The 14,065-nt window shown below is 38.8% G+C and overlaps 1 protein-coding gene across 2 annotated transcripts; it reads left to right on the forward strand.

Annotated features, from left to right (window-relative positions):
- The first annotated feature begins 1,559 nt into the window (after positions 1–1,559).
- LOC136227868 (uncharacterized) lies at positions 1,560–8,147 on the forward strand. Of its 2 annotated transcripts, none has more exons than XM_066016638.1 (6): positions 1,560–1,807; positions 2,008–2,137; positions 2,802–3,419; positions 4,432–4,852; positions 5,706–5,787; positions 7,795–8,147. In XM_066016638.1, the coding sequence occupies exons 1-6, from the start codon at positions 1,778–1,780 to the stop codon at positions 7,996–7,998; spliced, it is 1,485 nt and encodes a 494-aa protein (XP_065872710.1). In that variant the 5' UTR covers positions 1,560–1,777; the 3' UTR covers positions 7,999–8,147. The 2 variants fall into 2 exon arrangements, with proteins under 2 accessions (XP_065872710.1, XP_065872709.1); XM_066016637.1 differs by having other exon boundaries at positions 1,563–1,807; positions 4,360–4,852.
- The last annotated feature ends 5,918 nt before the right edge of the window (positions 8,148–14,065 follow it).

Here is a 14,065-nt window from a genome sequence, read left to right on the forward strand (position 1 = left end):
GTGAGTGTGGAGAGCAACTAAACCTTGGATCAGTCGCAGGCATATCACCCACTGAGCTATGGAAGACACGACGCAAATCACTACTGTGGGAACCTCTTCCAATCGGAAGACAAAAGAACCATCGCCAAGCCCCTTCATGGGACCCATGAACTTGGCCCCATTGCTTGAAGAGGTTGAACCATTGGAGGAAGAGGCGTGCAACACCTCCCAGCTTATAAACGTCATTCACAGCTTCTAAGCGGCGCAGGCAGTTCAGACGGAGGCTCAAATGAAGATCATAGATCAACAAACAAGCCTTCAGGAAGAGAACGCAAAGATTTAGCAGTTCCTCAAGGAGGACTCCGGACCGACAATGACACGCAACCCTTCGGGGAGTTTAGCAACTTCAGATCCCGCAATCGCGCCTTTACGAGTCACCTTGGCGGATACCACCCCTCCTACCGGAATCCATATTCCTATTAGCGGAACGCCTACCCTAGGCTTGTTAGAATCCTATATTAGAGATTTAAAACATACTAAGACTTAGATTTAATAAGCTTAGATCTATTAATGAATAACCAGATTTATTTGGTCATTAAGATCCATGTAAACATTGCCGAAAAACCAGCTAGCTCTGGGTTCGAGTGGTATTTCACCCCTAACCACAATCCATCCGTTGATTCTTCAACATCAGTCGGTTTAGACTTCCACTTAGTTTCACATAAGCTTCATCCTGGTTATGGATAGACACTCACGTTCGAATCCATAAACAGTGACAATTGCCCTATGAAGATTCGTTTTCACCATGTCTCCGATGGGTTCCCTTAACCAAGCCATACGTATGAGTTGTCGACTGTTGGAAAATTTTGAATAAAATTATATATTAATTTAAATACCAACAAACACCTCCTTCCATGAACAGTCGTGAACAATCGTGTTCGTACGTGAACAGTCGTATCTGTTCGTGTACAGTCGTGTTCGTTCGTAAAAAGACATACCCTTTCGAGTTCTATTATATAGAATGGATTGTCAAATTCATAAGCCATTAAAAAGGTTATTGATAAAAAATATTCTGTGAATATTTATGCTCTCTGTCTGTTCATAATGTTCTTGTTTTCCTACTCCGGTGATAACAAGTCTACACACGATTTGAGTTCGTTTGCGTAATCTGTTGTATCCTGGGAGACGATCGTCAATAGCGACGATATTATCTTAAGGAAACTGCTAATACAGACTTCAAATTTGTCCAACTCTTTCATTTTAAATTTATGGTTTTATTGTTCATATGTTTTTCTATGTTCGATTTGTTTTTGAGTTAATCACATCCAATACCGGCTCATTCTTCAACAGGCACGCGGTCAGAGCCCGAGCTATCCACCTATTTTATAACTAATAATTAGTACTAGTACTTTTTTTTTTCCGTCAAAAACAAATAGTACTTTAAAGTTTATTTTTTTTTTTGAAATAAAGTTGAACTTCACTTCGGCGCTGAACAATCATAAAGTTTATATTATAATCAAATTAAACAATAGTATATAGTATTTTATGTTATATAAAGACAAAAAATGTGACCACTGACTCCATAACTTTTGCTGATGAACATGAAAATAAATATAATAACTAAAAAGTTTAGCTTTGACCAGAGTCAAAGAAGAGACAGTGAAAGGCTAAGCTGAGAGATATTTGGCAATGGGTGGTGAGCTGCTGCAGCCATGTCTGTGCCTGAGAAGAAGAAATAGAGTCAAGCGAAGGAAGATTCATCATATCTGAAATCGCAATTCACTCACTTCGCTTCCAAATGGATTACGAAAGGATCGAAAAGCCTCTGGTGTGGTGATTTATTGTACTCTTTTTTAGTATTTGCTTCATCTTCTCGCTTTACTTTATCTTCTCCCAACGTTCTTCTCCGTTTACGAAACAACAATGTTCATGCATTTTTATTTTATTTTTTTAGGTTTTCGAACTTCTGCTTTTGTTCTTTCGTCTGATCTGTCAAATCAGTGAAAATGTGTGACTGATTTTTTGCAGGGCGGGGGTTTTTCCCCAGGTAAACTCAGGAGTATGCTGCTTGGGATGGAAAAGAAGAGAATGCAAGAGGAGGAGATCGAATCTAATTATACCTTCAGATCTCAAGCCTCTCTTCCTGATGATGATACTGGTAACTATGCTACTTATTTTAATTTTCTTTCCAATCAGATTTCATTTTCATTTGCTTTAAATGCTTAAGAAATTGGAGAGCGCATATTATAAACAACTAGTATTCAATATTAGCTAATGTTTCGAACTTGTTTTATGATGTGCGTTCTCCATTTTCTTTAGCATTTAGCTACTAGACATGGTAGAATTTTTATTTTTCTCCTCGGGAAAAGGAAATGTTCATGTTCTGCTAGATTTTGGGCATTCGGTGTTGATAAAAACTAATGGCTCCTTCCATCATTGAAAATGGAGAGCTTACATTATAAACAACTAGTATTCAGTATTAGCTAATGTTTAGTACTTGTTTTATAATGTGCGTTCTCCATTTTCTTTAGCATTTAGCTGCTACTGTGACATGGTAGAATTTTTATTTTCCCCCTTGGGAAAAGGAAATGCTCGTGTTCTGCTAGATTTTGGGCATGTGGTGTTGATAAAAACTAATGGCTCCTTCCATCATTGAACATTTTCTCCCACTATTTTCTCGCTGAAATTAGTGTTTGATGTTGAGGTTTTCGATTGTTATATGTTTTGGAAATGAATATAGATGGTATGATATTGGAAGTGTAAACTTGAATCATTTTAGTAGTTGCATTTACTGATTAGTAAGTAAAAAAAATCTCCTGCAGGTGGTAGCAGCTCTGATAATTATAAAGATGTAGATGTTGTTAGTGTATTACCGGAGTGCTCCACTTCAACCACAGCTGACTCCATGGGTGCCAAGATGGGTGCTGATCGTAAATCTAAAGATCATTCATCTGTCAATTCAAGAATTAGATCCCAGGAAGATTCATCTTCAGATCATGAAACCGGACATGATGGTACTAGTGCATCTTCTACCTCATTCGAGTTTCAGAAGCAAGAGCGTGCCTCACAAAGAGTGCCAGTTGCACCATTTTCAAAACCATTACCATCTAAATGGGATGATGCTCAGAAATGGATAGCAAGCCCAACTTCAACCCGACAAAGAACTGGGCATGCACATGTGCAGGGTGGACTTGGCCCACGCAAGATGGGTAATCTTGCAACTCTAAGTAGGCAGGCTTCCACAAAGGTAGTTACAGAAGTTCCAGCACAAAAAATGGTGGCATTTGATGAACCAGATACAAAATGGGTTGATGGCAATCAAACTAAGAAGGAAATTGGGGTGCAGAAATTTGTTAGTTGGGAGACTGATCCATACCCTGTTGCAGATTCATATGGCAAGCCTGTTATGATGATTGAGAATTCCGTTCAGGAGTCAGCAAGTAAGAAACAACTGTTACTGTTATTGGCTCATATTCTTAATTGCTTGTGGCACTTAATCTGGCCGTTAACTTGATCACCAAGACGGTGAACCTACAAAATATTTTCCCATGAGAGTTATATAGGAAAAACTTGCTTCCCCCTAGAACTTGTTTCCAGCACTGCTATTAATCATTGATTGATATTGGAAAATTTGTTTGACCTGTGCAAACATGTGAAAAAATGAAAATGGAGAAAGATGTGAGTTACAGGCTTATGGTGTTGCCAGGAAAAATTCTCACTTTTGGGTGTTTTATTTCGAAAGGGTACTACTGCAAACACTGCTTCCCTTGGAGGGGCTCGTCTTGAGTTTCTGATTATGCTATGAACATTTTCCATTAATTATTAGATATATCATCTTGAATTGCAAAGTAAGAAGAAATTGCTCTCATGGCTAATAAGAAATTCATCCACTTTTCTCGGTCCAGTTGAGCCTTTGACATGGTTCTCTTTAAGCTGTTTAATACAGGAGTATTTCAACACTCAGATTTTATGGCCTCTTTGATTGGACAACATAATCTTGTGGATAACCTGGTATTTAATATCTAGAAGTTGGTAGAACGAGAATTCTTTTTCTAATAATTATGTTGTCATTGTTGTTGTAAGCCGTGGAGCCCATTTTTGAAGGCTTTTACCAAGTTTCCTTGTAAGTTTTTTGGATTATATTCGATTGTTCAATTAGCTGTGCTTTTGAAAATTCAGATCTTATGTTTCAGAGTAATGGTATGAAAGGAATCTTATAATTCATGGAAGTAGGAAGCTCTAATTTTAGCTATTGTATGGGATTTGTTTTGCATGTCAAGTTCAGTGGAATTCCTTTTATGCATACCCTTATATTATAGCAATTTGGATAGTAATTCATGTCTTAGAACAAGCCAATCATTTGCATTTTCTTTCTGGCAGTTAGCCTTAGCCGGCATGATTCATCTTTGGCGATACTTAGTGCAACTGCATTTATTCCACCTCCTTCAACAGCTAGGTCTGTGTCAATGAGAGATATGGGTACAGAAATGACTCCCATTGCTAGCCAAGAGCCTTCTAGGACTGGCACTCCAGTAAGGGCGACTACTCCAATACGTAGTCCAAATTCTTCGAGGCCATCGACTCCTGGTAGAGCTGCACCAGCTTCATCTCCAGCAAATCCTTCGGGTGACCATCTCAGCCCAAACAAGGTGTTGTCAGAAAAGGAACTGCAAATGAAAACAAGGATGGAAATAATTGCTTTGGGGAACCAGTTAGGTAAAATGAACATTACTGCCTGGGCTAGCAAGGAGGAGGAGGATAAGGATGCATCAACGTCACTGAAAATTGTACCAGGACAACAACCAACCAAAAGTGTGATTGAAACACGTGCAGCAGCATGGGAGGAGGCAGAAAAAGCCAAGTTTATGGCCAGGTATTTGACTTTGAGCCAACAATTTAGTTCTTTATCTCCATTTCTTTCTTTCAGTTTAAATTCCTTCTCTGGTCTTGGAAAATTGATTGTTGATTTCTGATATCCAAGTGAATCTGGTAATATACTTCAATTATGAAAGGATGGTGCAATGCAAATATGGGAAGTGTGAGTTAACAGCTCTAGAAAGATAATAACTAAGCTTAAGTTGATTTAGTAATTCTGAAGACTATAAGGGCGGCCCGGTGCACTACGCGTCCCCGCTTAAGCGAGAGTCCGGAGATGGGTCCCACCACAAGGGTGTATTGGGGGCAAGCCTTCCCCTGCCAATTTTTTGACAAGAGGCCGCTCCTAAGACTCGAACCGGTGACCTACCTCTCAGTCACACGACAACAACGTTTACCGTTGCGCCAAGGCTCGCCCTCTAATTCTGAAGACTATACCTTCTGTTATTTTAATGCGAAAGCACACCAAAAACTGATTTTGAAAACATGCTATGAGCTAGTTTTGTAGAACAGTTAGCACAGTGATTTCTAATACATAGCTTTGCCAGGTGAAATAAATAGCAATACACTTTTTGTTAGTTTAAGAGAGATCCCGGTGTTGTGAATTGCAGTTTGGAATTTCAATTGCACTTGTAACTTCCTCTTATTTGAAAACCGAAAATGGAAGTATAGTTTAAGAAAAACTGAAAAATATAGAATATTCAAGATAGTCAGGGTATATATTATGTTTTCAGATGTAAATCCACATAGAGATTGTGATGGTTACTGATTTGCAGTCTCTGGATTTTCTTTTCTTGAGAATATATGCTTCTTGAAGTGAGATCATAACTCGTACTATATGAATATTTCAGGTTCAAACGTGAAGAAATGAAAATTCAAGCATGGGAAAATCATCAGAAAGCAAAATTTGAAGCTGAGATGAGGAAAATAGAGGTACTTTAGAATTTTGTGCTCTTTTATCTTCTTTTTCTGCTCTATGATGTTCAATTGATATTGGCCAAATGATGGAAAAATAGAATCTACAATGACATGAGTAAAAGCATTATGCTGCATAAGTAGATTGGTATATCTAAATTTCAGTGCACCCCATTGACCAATGAACATGATTGTGAGAAAATTGGACTGCTGGTAGGTCTATAACCCTTAAAGCCCTAATATCCGAGGCTTCTTAAAATAGTCTCTCAGATACTATAGAATCATAAGCTTAATTTGGGTTTACATCAAGTCTTCGTGTGTTGAAACTCGATAGACAAAGTCTCCAGTTGGTTTACTTTCTTTTGAATTAGTTTGAGCAAGTCCTATAAGGATTAGATTTAAGAGTCTAAAACATCAGTTTGGAGCCTTATATTTGTGTTTATAACATGTATAGGCTGCAATCAGCTTCACTTAACTGTCTTGTCAAATGTAGTCAATGGTATGTCTGATCTGTGGCTGACTCTATGGATGCTTTTTCCTGCTTCTGGAAATTATACTTCAGGATACCCGAACTGAACTTTCCTTTATATATCACCGTGCAAATTGCACCAATGGTCACTGAAGTTTGTGGCCAGTTTCAAAAAGGTCACGGAACTTCATTTTGTTTTAATAAAGTCATTGAATTTTGCTTTTTATTTCAATAAAGTCATTCCTACCAATTCACACGTAAAAAGTCACTGCAATAGTGACGTGACAACCATGTCAGAAAAAACTCTGTTATGTATAACATGACAGTCACGTGGCAACCACGTGTATGCCACGTGACAGTTTAAAAAAATAAAAAAATATATTTTTATTTGTCACGTGACCGTTTCAAGCAGTTGAACTAAGTAAATAGTAGTAAATATAATTTTTATTCTTTTGATATGGTCTGTTGTGCAAAATGCTGGGGCACTATGGAAACTGAGACGGATACCGGAAACATTATTCCTAGGAAAACATAGATAGAAAACAGAAACGTTCACGAAACGTGGAAACTCTACTGAAGAGGAGTTTCCATGCAATTAGCTGGGACATGTTGAACTGTTTGTTACTTAGTTGGAAGTGAAAGAATTAGATGCAACTTTTTTTTTTTTATTCTCCATTTTTCTTTTATTGACAATCTGCTATGTTTTGTGAAAAACCATGTTCTCAACCTTGTTAAATCTTGGACAATTTCTCAGGGTAAATTATCTTGACATAAAATCCTGAATTTTGCATTATTATAACAATAAAGTCTGACCAAGTGGTTTAAGGTTTGATTCCTGGCAGCCCCATTTGTCGATTTAATTGTACGACATGGTAATATGAGCCTATGTTGTGCACGCTTCAAGCCTAGTGGGCTTTCGCGTGTGGGGGTGTGTCAGATATTAAATATGAAGTGGACCTTTAACTACCAGCTTGAACTTTTAGTTCTTTTTTTTTTTATTAAAAGTTGGGACAAAGCCGAGGCGCCCAGACATCCCAACTAGGTTGGCACCCCCGGGACAACCCTAGCAAACCCGAATGCTTGAACTTTTAGTTCAATTGGTTCCATGAGAGAAATAACGTTTGGCCAACTTTGACTATATTATTAACTACTGTCGTGGAACTGGGACTCGAACCATCGACCGTTTGGTCAAAAGACTCTAATACCATGTCACGAAACCATTTGAACTAAAAGCTCAAGCTAATAGTGAAAGGCCAAACCATATATCTTATATTAATCCCCGACTTTTACTAAGCTAAATCCAAACACTAAAATTGGACAACTTTGACTATATTATTAACTACGGTCATGGAACCGGGACTCGAACCATCGACCATTTGGTCCAAAGACTCTTATACCATGTCATGGAACAAGCTAATAGTGAAAGGCCAAATCATATATCTTATATTAATCTCCGACATTTACTAACCTAAATCCAAACACTAAAATTGCGTGTAGATTTTGTGTTTCGCATTTAATAGAAAGTGAGTTTAATGAGGAGCTATTGTTATTTTCAGGTAGAGGTTGAAAGAATGAGAGGAGAGGCACAAGATAGGCTAATGAACAAACTAGCAGCAGCAAGACATAAGGCTGAAGAGAAAAGAGCAGCAGCAGAAGCGAAAAGAAATAGACAAGCTGCAAAAACTGAGCAGCAAGCTGAATATATTCGCAGAACTGGTCGAATTCCTTCTTCATTTTCATTCTGCAGTTGCTGCTCTTGAAATCTCTCTAAAATATTCAACCTTCTTCTCAATTTGGTTTATTATTATTGTTTTGGTTCTAATCCAAAAGCTTTTGGTTTTTATTTTGTAAGAAGCTTAATACATCATTGTCCAAAAAAACTTGATTGGCGCTGAACTTTTTAAGTGTTTCGATAGCTCCCTTAACATGGGTTAAAGTACATACGTTGTGTACATCCTTTGCCCTATTTTACAATTTGATGTATAACCTTCAATTTTGCACATTACAACCTTTTGGTGACTTCCCACTAAAGTGAACGTGAAGTGAATGTGCCACGTTAGCAATTTCACCGATCTAAAAGTTAAAAGTTGACCGGTTAACGTGCAATTTCAGAAATTTTGACTTTTAGGGAGGTCAAATTGCTGAGGTGACTCGTTGACCCGTTATAATTACCGGCTGTACATTTTAGTGGGAGGAGGTTGTACAATTTTGTATGCAAAATTGAAGGTTGTACATCAAAGTGTGAAATAAGGCAAAATTTGTACACTACATATGTAATTTAACCCTTAACAAGTACATGTGTGTTGCACGCTTCTTCAAATGTTATTACATAATTCTAGGAATAGAAAAAAATAATAAAGTTCTTGTTCAACTGTAAAACTTGTTCTCTCTCATATTATAACTCATATCCCGACCTTGGTTGTTTGGCGTTTTCAAAATATGTGTAAGTGCTTTAGTATACAGTTTGCTTCTTTGCAATAGAGTGATTAGTTGATTATATTTAAATAAGTTGAGGAGCTATTGTGATAATTTAAGCAAGTTGAGAGAACTATAAGAAACTCTTTCTCACTTTCGATCAAGATGTTCTTACCTTTGGGCTCTTGCTCGAATCGGTACTTTTGTGTTGCCTTCAACATTTTAAGCAAATTGAATGCGCTATGGAACACTTTAAAATTTCAGGAGGGAATCAAGGCTTTTTTTATAATAAGTTCACGTTAGATGATGACTTTGTTTGGTAAATAGCTATTAGCTGATTATATTTTTTTTTTTGTTAGCGGATTGTGTAAATTTATTTGGTAAAACTTAACTGATTGCTAATACTTTTCGTATAAAATCACAATTAAGAATATGGTAAAGCTTTCTTTAGTCAAACATAAATGGTTCACACCTCATTTGTATTAAGCCTTTTTATACGTAATGTCTATTTGTACTTATCATATCTTTCTTGATCAAGACAAATGTAGCCCATCAAAATTCCACTTATAGACAAATTTAGCCTATTGTTATAGTGGCAAATCTCCAATCACAACATCATTAACATAAAAATAGAAATACAATACAGACAAGAAACACAGAAACGTATTAATCAAGGGTTATAAAAAATAGAAAAAACCAACATTAAGGTAAATCATATTGACAATTTACGTTTAATTGTTTCTTTTTTGAAGTTCGAGATTTTTTGGTGTGGATTCTGATTTTTAATGTGGATTGCTATTTACTACCTTTAAATTATTTATCACCGTCTCCTCTTGGACACTTTTGTCCTTTTCATTTTTTAAACTTAAAAACTGAAATTCTCTTAAATTTTTTCGATTAAAAAACCCGAACAATATTCATAGGACTTAAACACGGTAAAGGAAAAAAACTAATGATTTCTTGGATAAGTATTTTTATTTGAAAATCGAATCGAAAACATGAGTTCCATCTCCGGATTCGGAGACAACATTCATCCAAAATGTGCTAAACGAGTGATTCACAACGGGTGGTCTGTTCCGCCATGGCAGAAACGGGTAATCCACCCATTTCCACCATGACATAAACAAGTGATCCACCCGTTTCCGCCTAGGCAGAAACGGATCCGTTTTTGCCTAGGTGGAATGGTGTGAATCACCCGTTTAGCACATTTTGGATGGATTTTTTTTATATATTGATTGGATCGGTTAGTTTTTGGAGACGAATTTCAATTGGTGTAAATAGGAACGGTAGTTATTCGATTTTCTCAAAGTTCTCGGGTTCATTTTTCATAAATCCAATTTTTGGTTCGGGAGAGAGTGGATATTAAGTTTTTGAATGGAAAAATGCAAAGGGCAAACATGTCGAAGAGGAGGCGGTGATAAGTCATTCGGAGGCGGTGAATAGCAAACCCCTTTATAATTTGGTATAAGGTGCGAATTTTCCCCTAATGCTGCACGTATGAAATTGTACAATTTTATCCTTACCTAATGATATATGAGTTTATGAATTTGTGATGGAGAGTATGCACGTCTTGCTCGATCTTCCTTGTTTAAACTGTAAAATAGAACCAAGGGTCAGAGAGAGGTCGGAGTCCGATGAACCCACTCTGATGTCTAAGTTATGAGTTGTAGTGTTAATGTACCACGTGATATGGTCATACCTGTCTTTTTATAAGACCGAACCGAACCCTTCTTTTTCTAGGACTCCTTTTAGCATTAGGACTCCTCTCCTATTAGGAGTTAGGAGTCTGGCTTTTGGAGAAATCCTCCATGATGTGGAGTTTTCGACCTAGCCGAATGAGATTTCCCTTAAAGGGGAGACGTTCCATTGATGCTTTGATATTTATAATTATAGCACATATATACAGGATACAGTATAGTTATGGTTTTATGCTATTTTACTTTACTTTTTTTATAGAAATGGGAGTTACACTAAAGGCCTCATATTGGAACACGTGACGATTGATCTGAGACGCCACATGTTTGATATTGGTTTGTACGATATCACCTAACAAAAAATTTTGATAGATTGTTCAACCGTTATTTAACTCGTTATTTAATTATCATATCAGATTTTGTAAATGTTAATTATGTGTAAAATATTTATTCTATTACTAGCACAATTACAATTTTACAATGCAAGTTAATCACAAACAAAAAACTACATCGGTCAAACAACCGGAAAAGACAAAGGGTCAATGGTTTGAGGTTTAACCGGGATCCAATCGGGGTTCAACCGATATTCAAAAATCATGTGCAAATTATATTTTTATTCATATTTAATCTTATAACATAGTATAATATCAACTATATTCATAAAAATTATACTAATATAATAACATTTATTTAGTATCAAAATATGATATCAAATTAATAAATTTAGTGAGCGACTATATACCGCCCCCTAATTCCGGTTCACCACACCCTGTTGACCATATTGCCCTTCTCATTATTTCAAACAAGAAATTTGAAAATTCCAAATCCTCTCTACTTTCTTTCCGTTTTCAAAAAACCGACCTAAAACGACATGACACAAAAAGTAGGCAAGGGCAAAGGATACATGGGTATTACGGTAAGTTTTTCCGTTCAAATAATTAACGAATTCATGATTTTTGGCTCCGAAATTGGAAAAAAAAAACCAGAAATCGCACCAGGCGGGTGCGATTTACTTGTTCCGCCTACGGTGGAACGCACGAACTGTGCGTTCCACCGTAGGTGGAACAAGTACGTGCCGCGCGATCCACCTTATGGTGGAGCGCGCGGCGCACGCGCTCCACCATAAGGTGGATCGCGCGGCGCACGCGTAGGTGGAACACATATGAGCCGCGCGCCCGTTTGGCCTACGGGCCAACGTTTGCGGCGCACCAATCGGCCCTATGGCCGACTGGTGCGACGCACCCGTTTGGCCCGTCGGCCAGGTGGTGTAAGCCACCCGCCCAGGCCAAAAAGGGTCAAATTTTGTTTTTTTTTTAAAAAAAATTGTACGGGCCGGGCGTAGGCAGACCCGAACACATAAAAAATAAAAAATTTATGGTAAATTGAATATAATAAATAAATAATATTACAGGATGAGCGCGGGATCTGACCGCAGACACACATCCTGTTACTGCATCTGTTCGGCGGGAGCGGACGGAGCAGCAGCGGTTCATGGCGGACGCCCGGAGGGCACATGCAGCACAGGCGGAGCGTGCTGAGGGACAGAATGAGGCGGCTGATATAGAGATGGACGGAGATGACTCTATGCCTCGTCCTAGTTCTGATACTATCCCCATACATCGTGGCGTCGTGACGAGGGGTCGAGACGGACGATTTTCTTCTACCGCAGGATCGTCTTCTGGTAAGAGAAATTTAAAAATCTTCTTATTTTTATTTGTTTTAATCGTGATTATTGGAAAATATACCAAAAATTTAATGTAAACCGTTTACTGTAATTTCAGGTAGCAGCAAGCGATCGAGGAGTGCTACAGAGGATGACTGGGTTATGAAGGACCCCGTACCCGAGGGTCCATTTGATGGTGCTGTGATCCCGAGCTTTCTGGGACATGTTGCATGTGCTATCTGGGCCGGTCAGGATAGGGGCGTCCTTAGGTGTCATACCAGATCAGGGTATTGCTCGAAGCTGAGATTATGGTACAGTGGTTCTTCCAGGACGATTCAGTCGTGTATCGAGTCATCTGGCATGTTCCATTTACCTGGTATTATGCACAGTCACATAGATGCTGCTCTGATCACGACATTTGCAGAGCGGTGGCAGCTAGACACGTCATCATTTCACATGCCGTTTGGCGAGATGACCATTTTGATGCATGATGTGTGGGAGATATTGCGCATCCCCATAGATGGTGCCATGGTGACTGCTGATGCGAGTATTGATGAGCTTAAAGAGTGCGTGATGGATTTGTTTGGGATGACTCGGGTTGAGTTAGATGCCCGTCACTATTCTTCTGGTGGTATACGAGCCGCTTCCGTCATGGAGCACTGTAGAGGTGATCGGATTCCTGAGACCCAGGCTATAGCTTGGACATGGCTGATGCTCGGTTCCACCTTGTTCGTAGACAAGAGTGGTGACCGCATCCAACCTTCTTGTCTGTTAGAGGTGCAAGACTCGACAGCTGGAGCTGTTGGACTTTCTTGGGGATCGGCTGCACTAGCATATCTATACCGTCATCTTGGTATTGCTACCAGAGGAGATTGCGGGCAGATGACGGGTTGTATGAAATTGCTCCAGTCCTGGATTTACGAGTATTTTCCTTGCTTCAGGCCACATCGAGAGGCAGTTACAGTTGACCCGGATCTTCCTAGGGCTTCGTTGTGGCCATCTATATCGATGGAGAAGAGCGATGAGCGGCTGAGAGCATTTCGTGCCCGGCTTGATGTGTTGACGGCAGATGAGGTATACTTGCTATATAATTATAAATACTGTTCAATTAAAACAAATTTGTATTACTTGTATGTGTTAATGTAATTTTATACATCTGTAGGTGATGTGGATGCCGTATGGCCCTGATGCCATTACGGAGACCCCGAGGACTCTATACGCTGGATGGATATGGTATCGGGATGTGATCGAGCCGTACATGCCGGGGAGATGCCTTCGACAGCTTGGACATGTGCAGACCATTCCTAGACCGATATTGCAGCCTTCTAAGGCTGTGCGTCCGTGGACCAGTTTGAAGTATCGTGTAGAGGTGCCAGCTGTGATGGTGCAGGGTATTTGGGACTCTTTTCCCCAGTCAACCGTCCTTATATTGTCTATGTTCACTCCAGCACATACTCCATCAGATTGTGAGGATCAGTACATGCATTGGTACACCCGTCACTCACACCCTCGTCTACTTCCGGAGATTGTTGCACCCGGACCGACTGTTTATACTCGCTCGAACAGTGAGATTGTAAGTTATTTTTGGTTTTTCTTTACTGATCTACTAATGTGAAATGATATTTACTGAAGTGTGAAGTGATATTAACTCTGTTTTTTGTTCCTTACTTTTGACAGTGGGTTAGTCGATTAGCTGGCTGGGGTGAAACTGTGTTGGATCATATGAGTCATCTGGACGAGGATGCTGCGATTGTATATAGGCAGTCGTTAGAGCAGATTATGGGTGCTTGGCATTTGGCCAAGTGAGTTATGACTGTATTTCGAAGTATTTTAGTACTATTATGACTGAATTTGGTATTTTGATATTACATCGGGTTCGGTGTACTGAGCTTGATCAGGGTGTAGTTGATCATGGATAAACATTGAAATATTACGCATTAAGGATGGGTCGCCTTTAGAGACCTGGTCCACTAAGGACTGAAAATATCGTTGATCCTCGTTCAGATCATTAGGCCCGTCATTTTCATCAGGGTGACCATGATTGATTAAAAGTGT

The sequence above is a fragment of the Euphorbia lathyris genome, chromosome 4, assembly GCF_963576675.1.
Source record: "Euphorbia lathyris chromosome 4, ddEupLath1.1, whole genome shotgun sequence".
Taxonomy (NCBI): domain Eukaryota; kingdom Viridiplantae; phylum Streptophyta; class Magnoliopsida; order Malpighiales; family Euphorbiaceae; genus Euphorbia; species Euphorbia lathyris.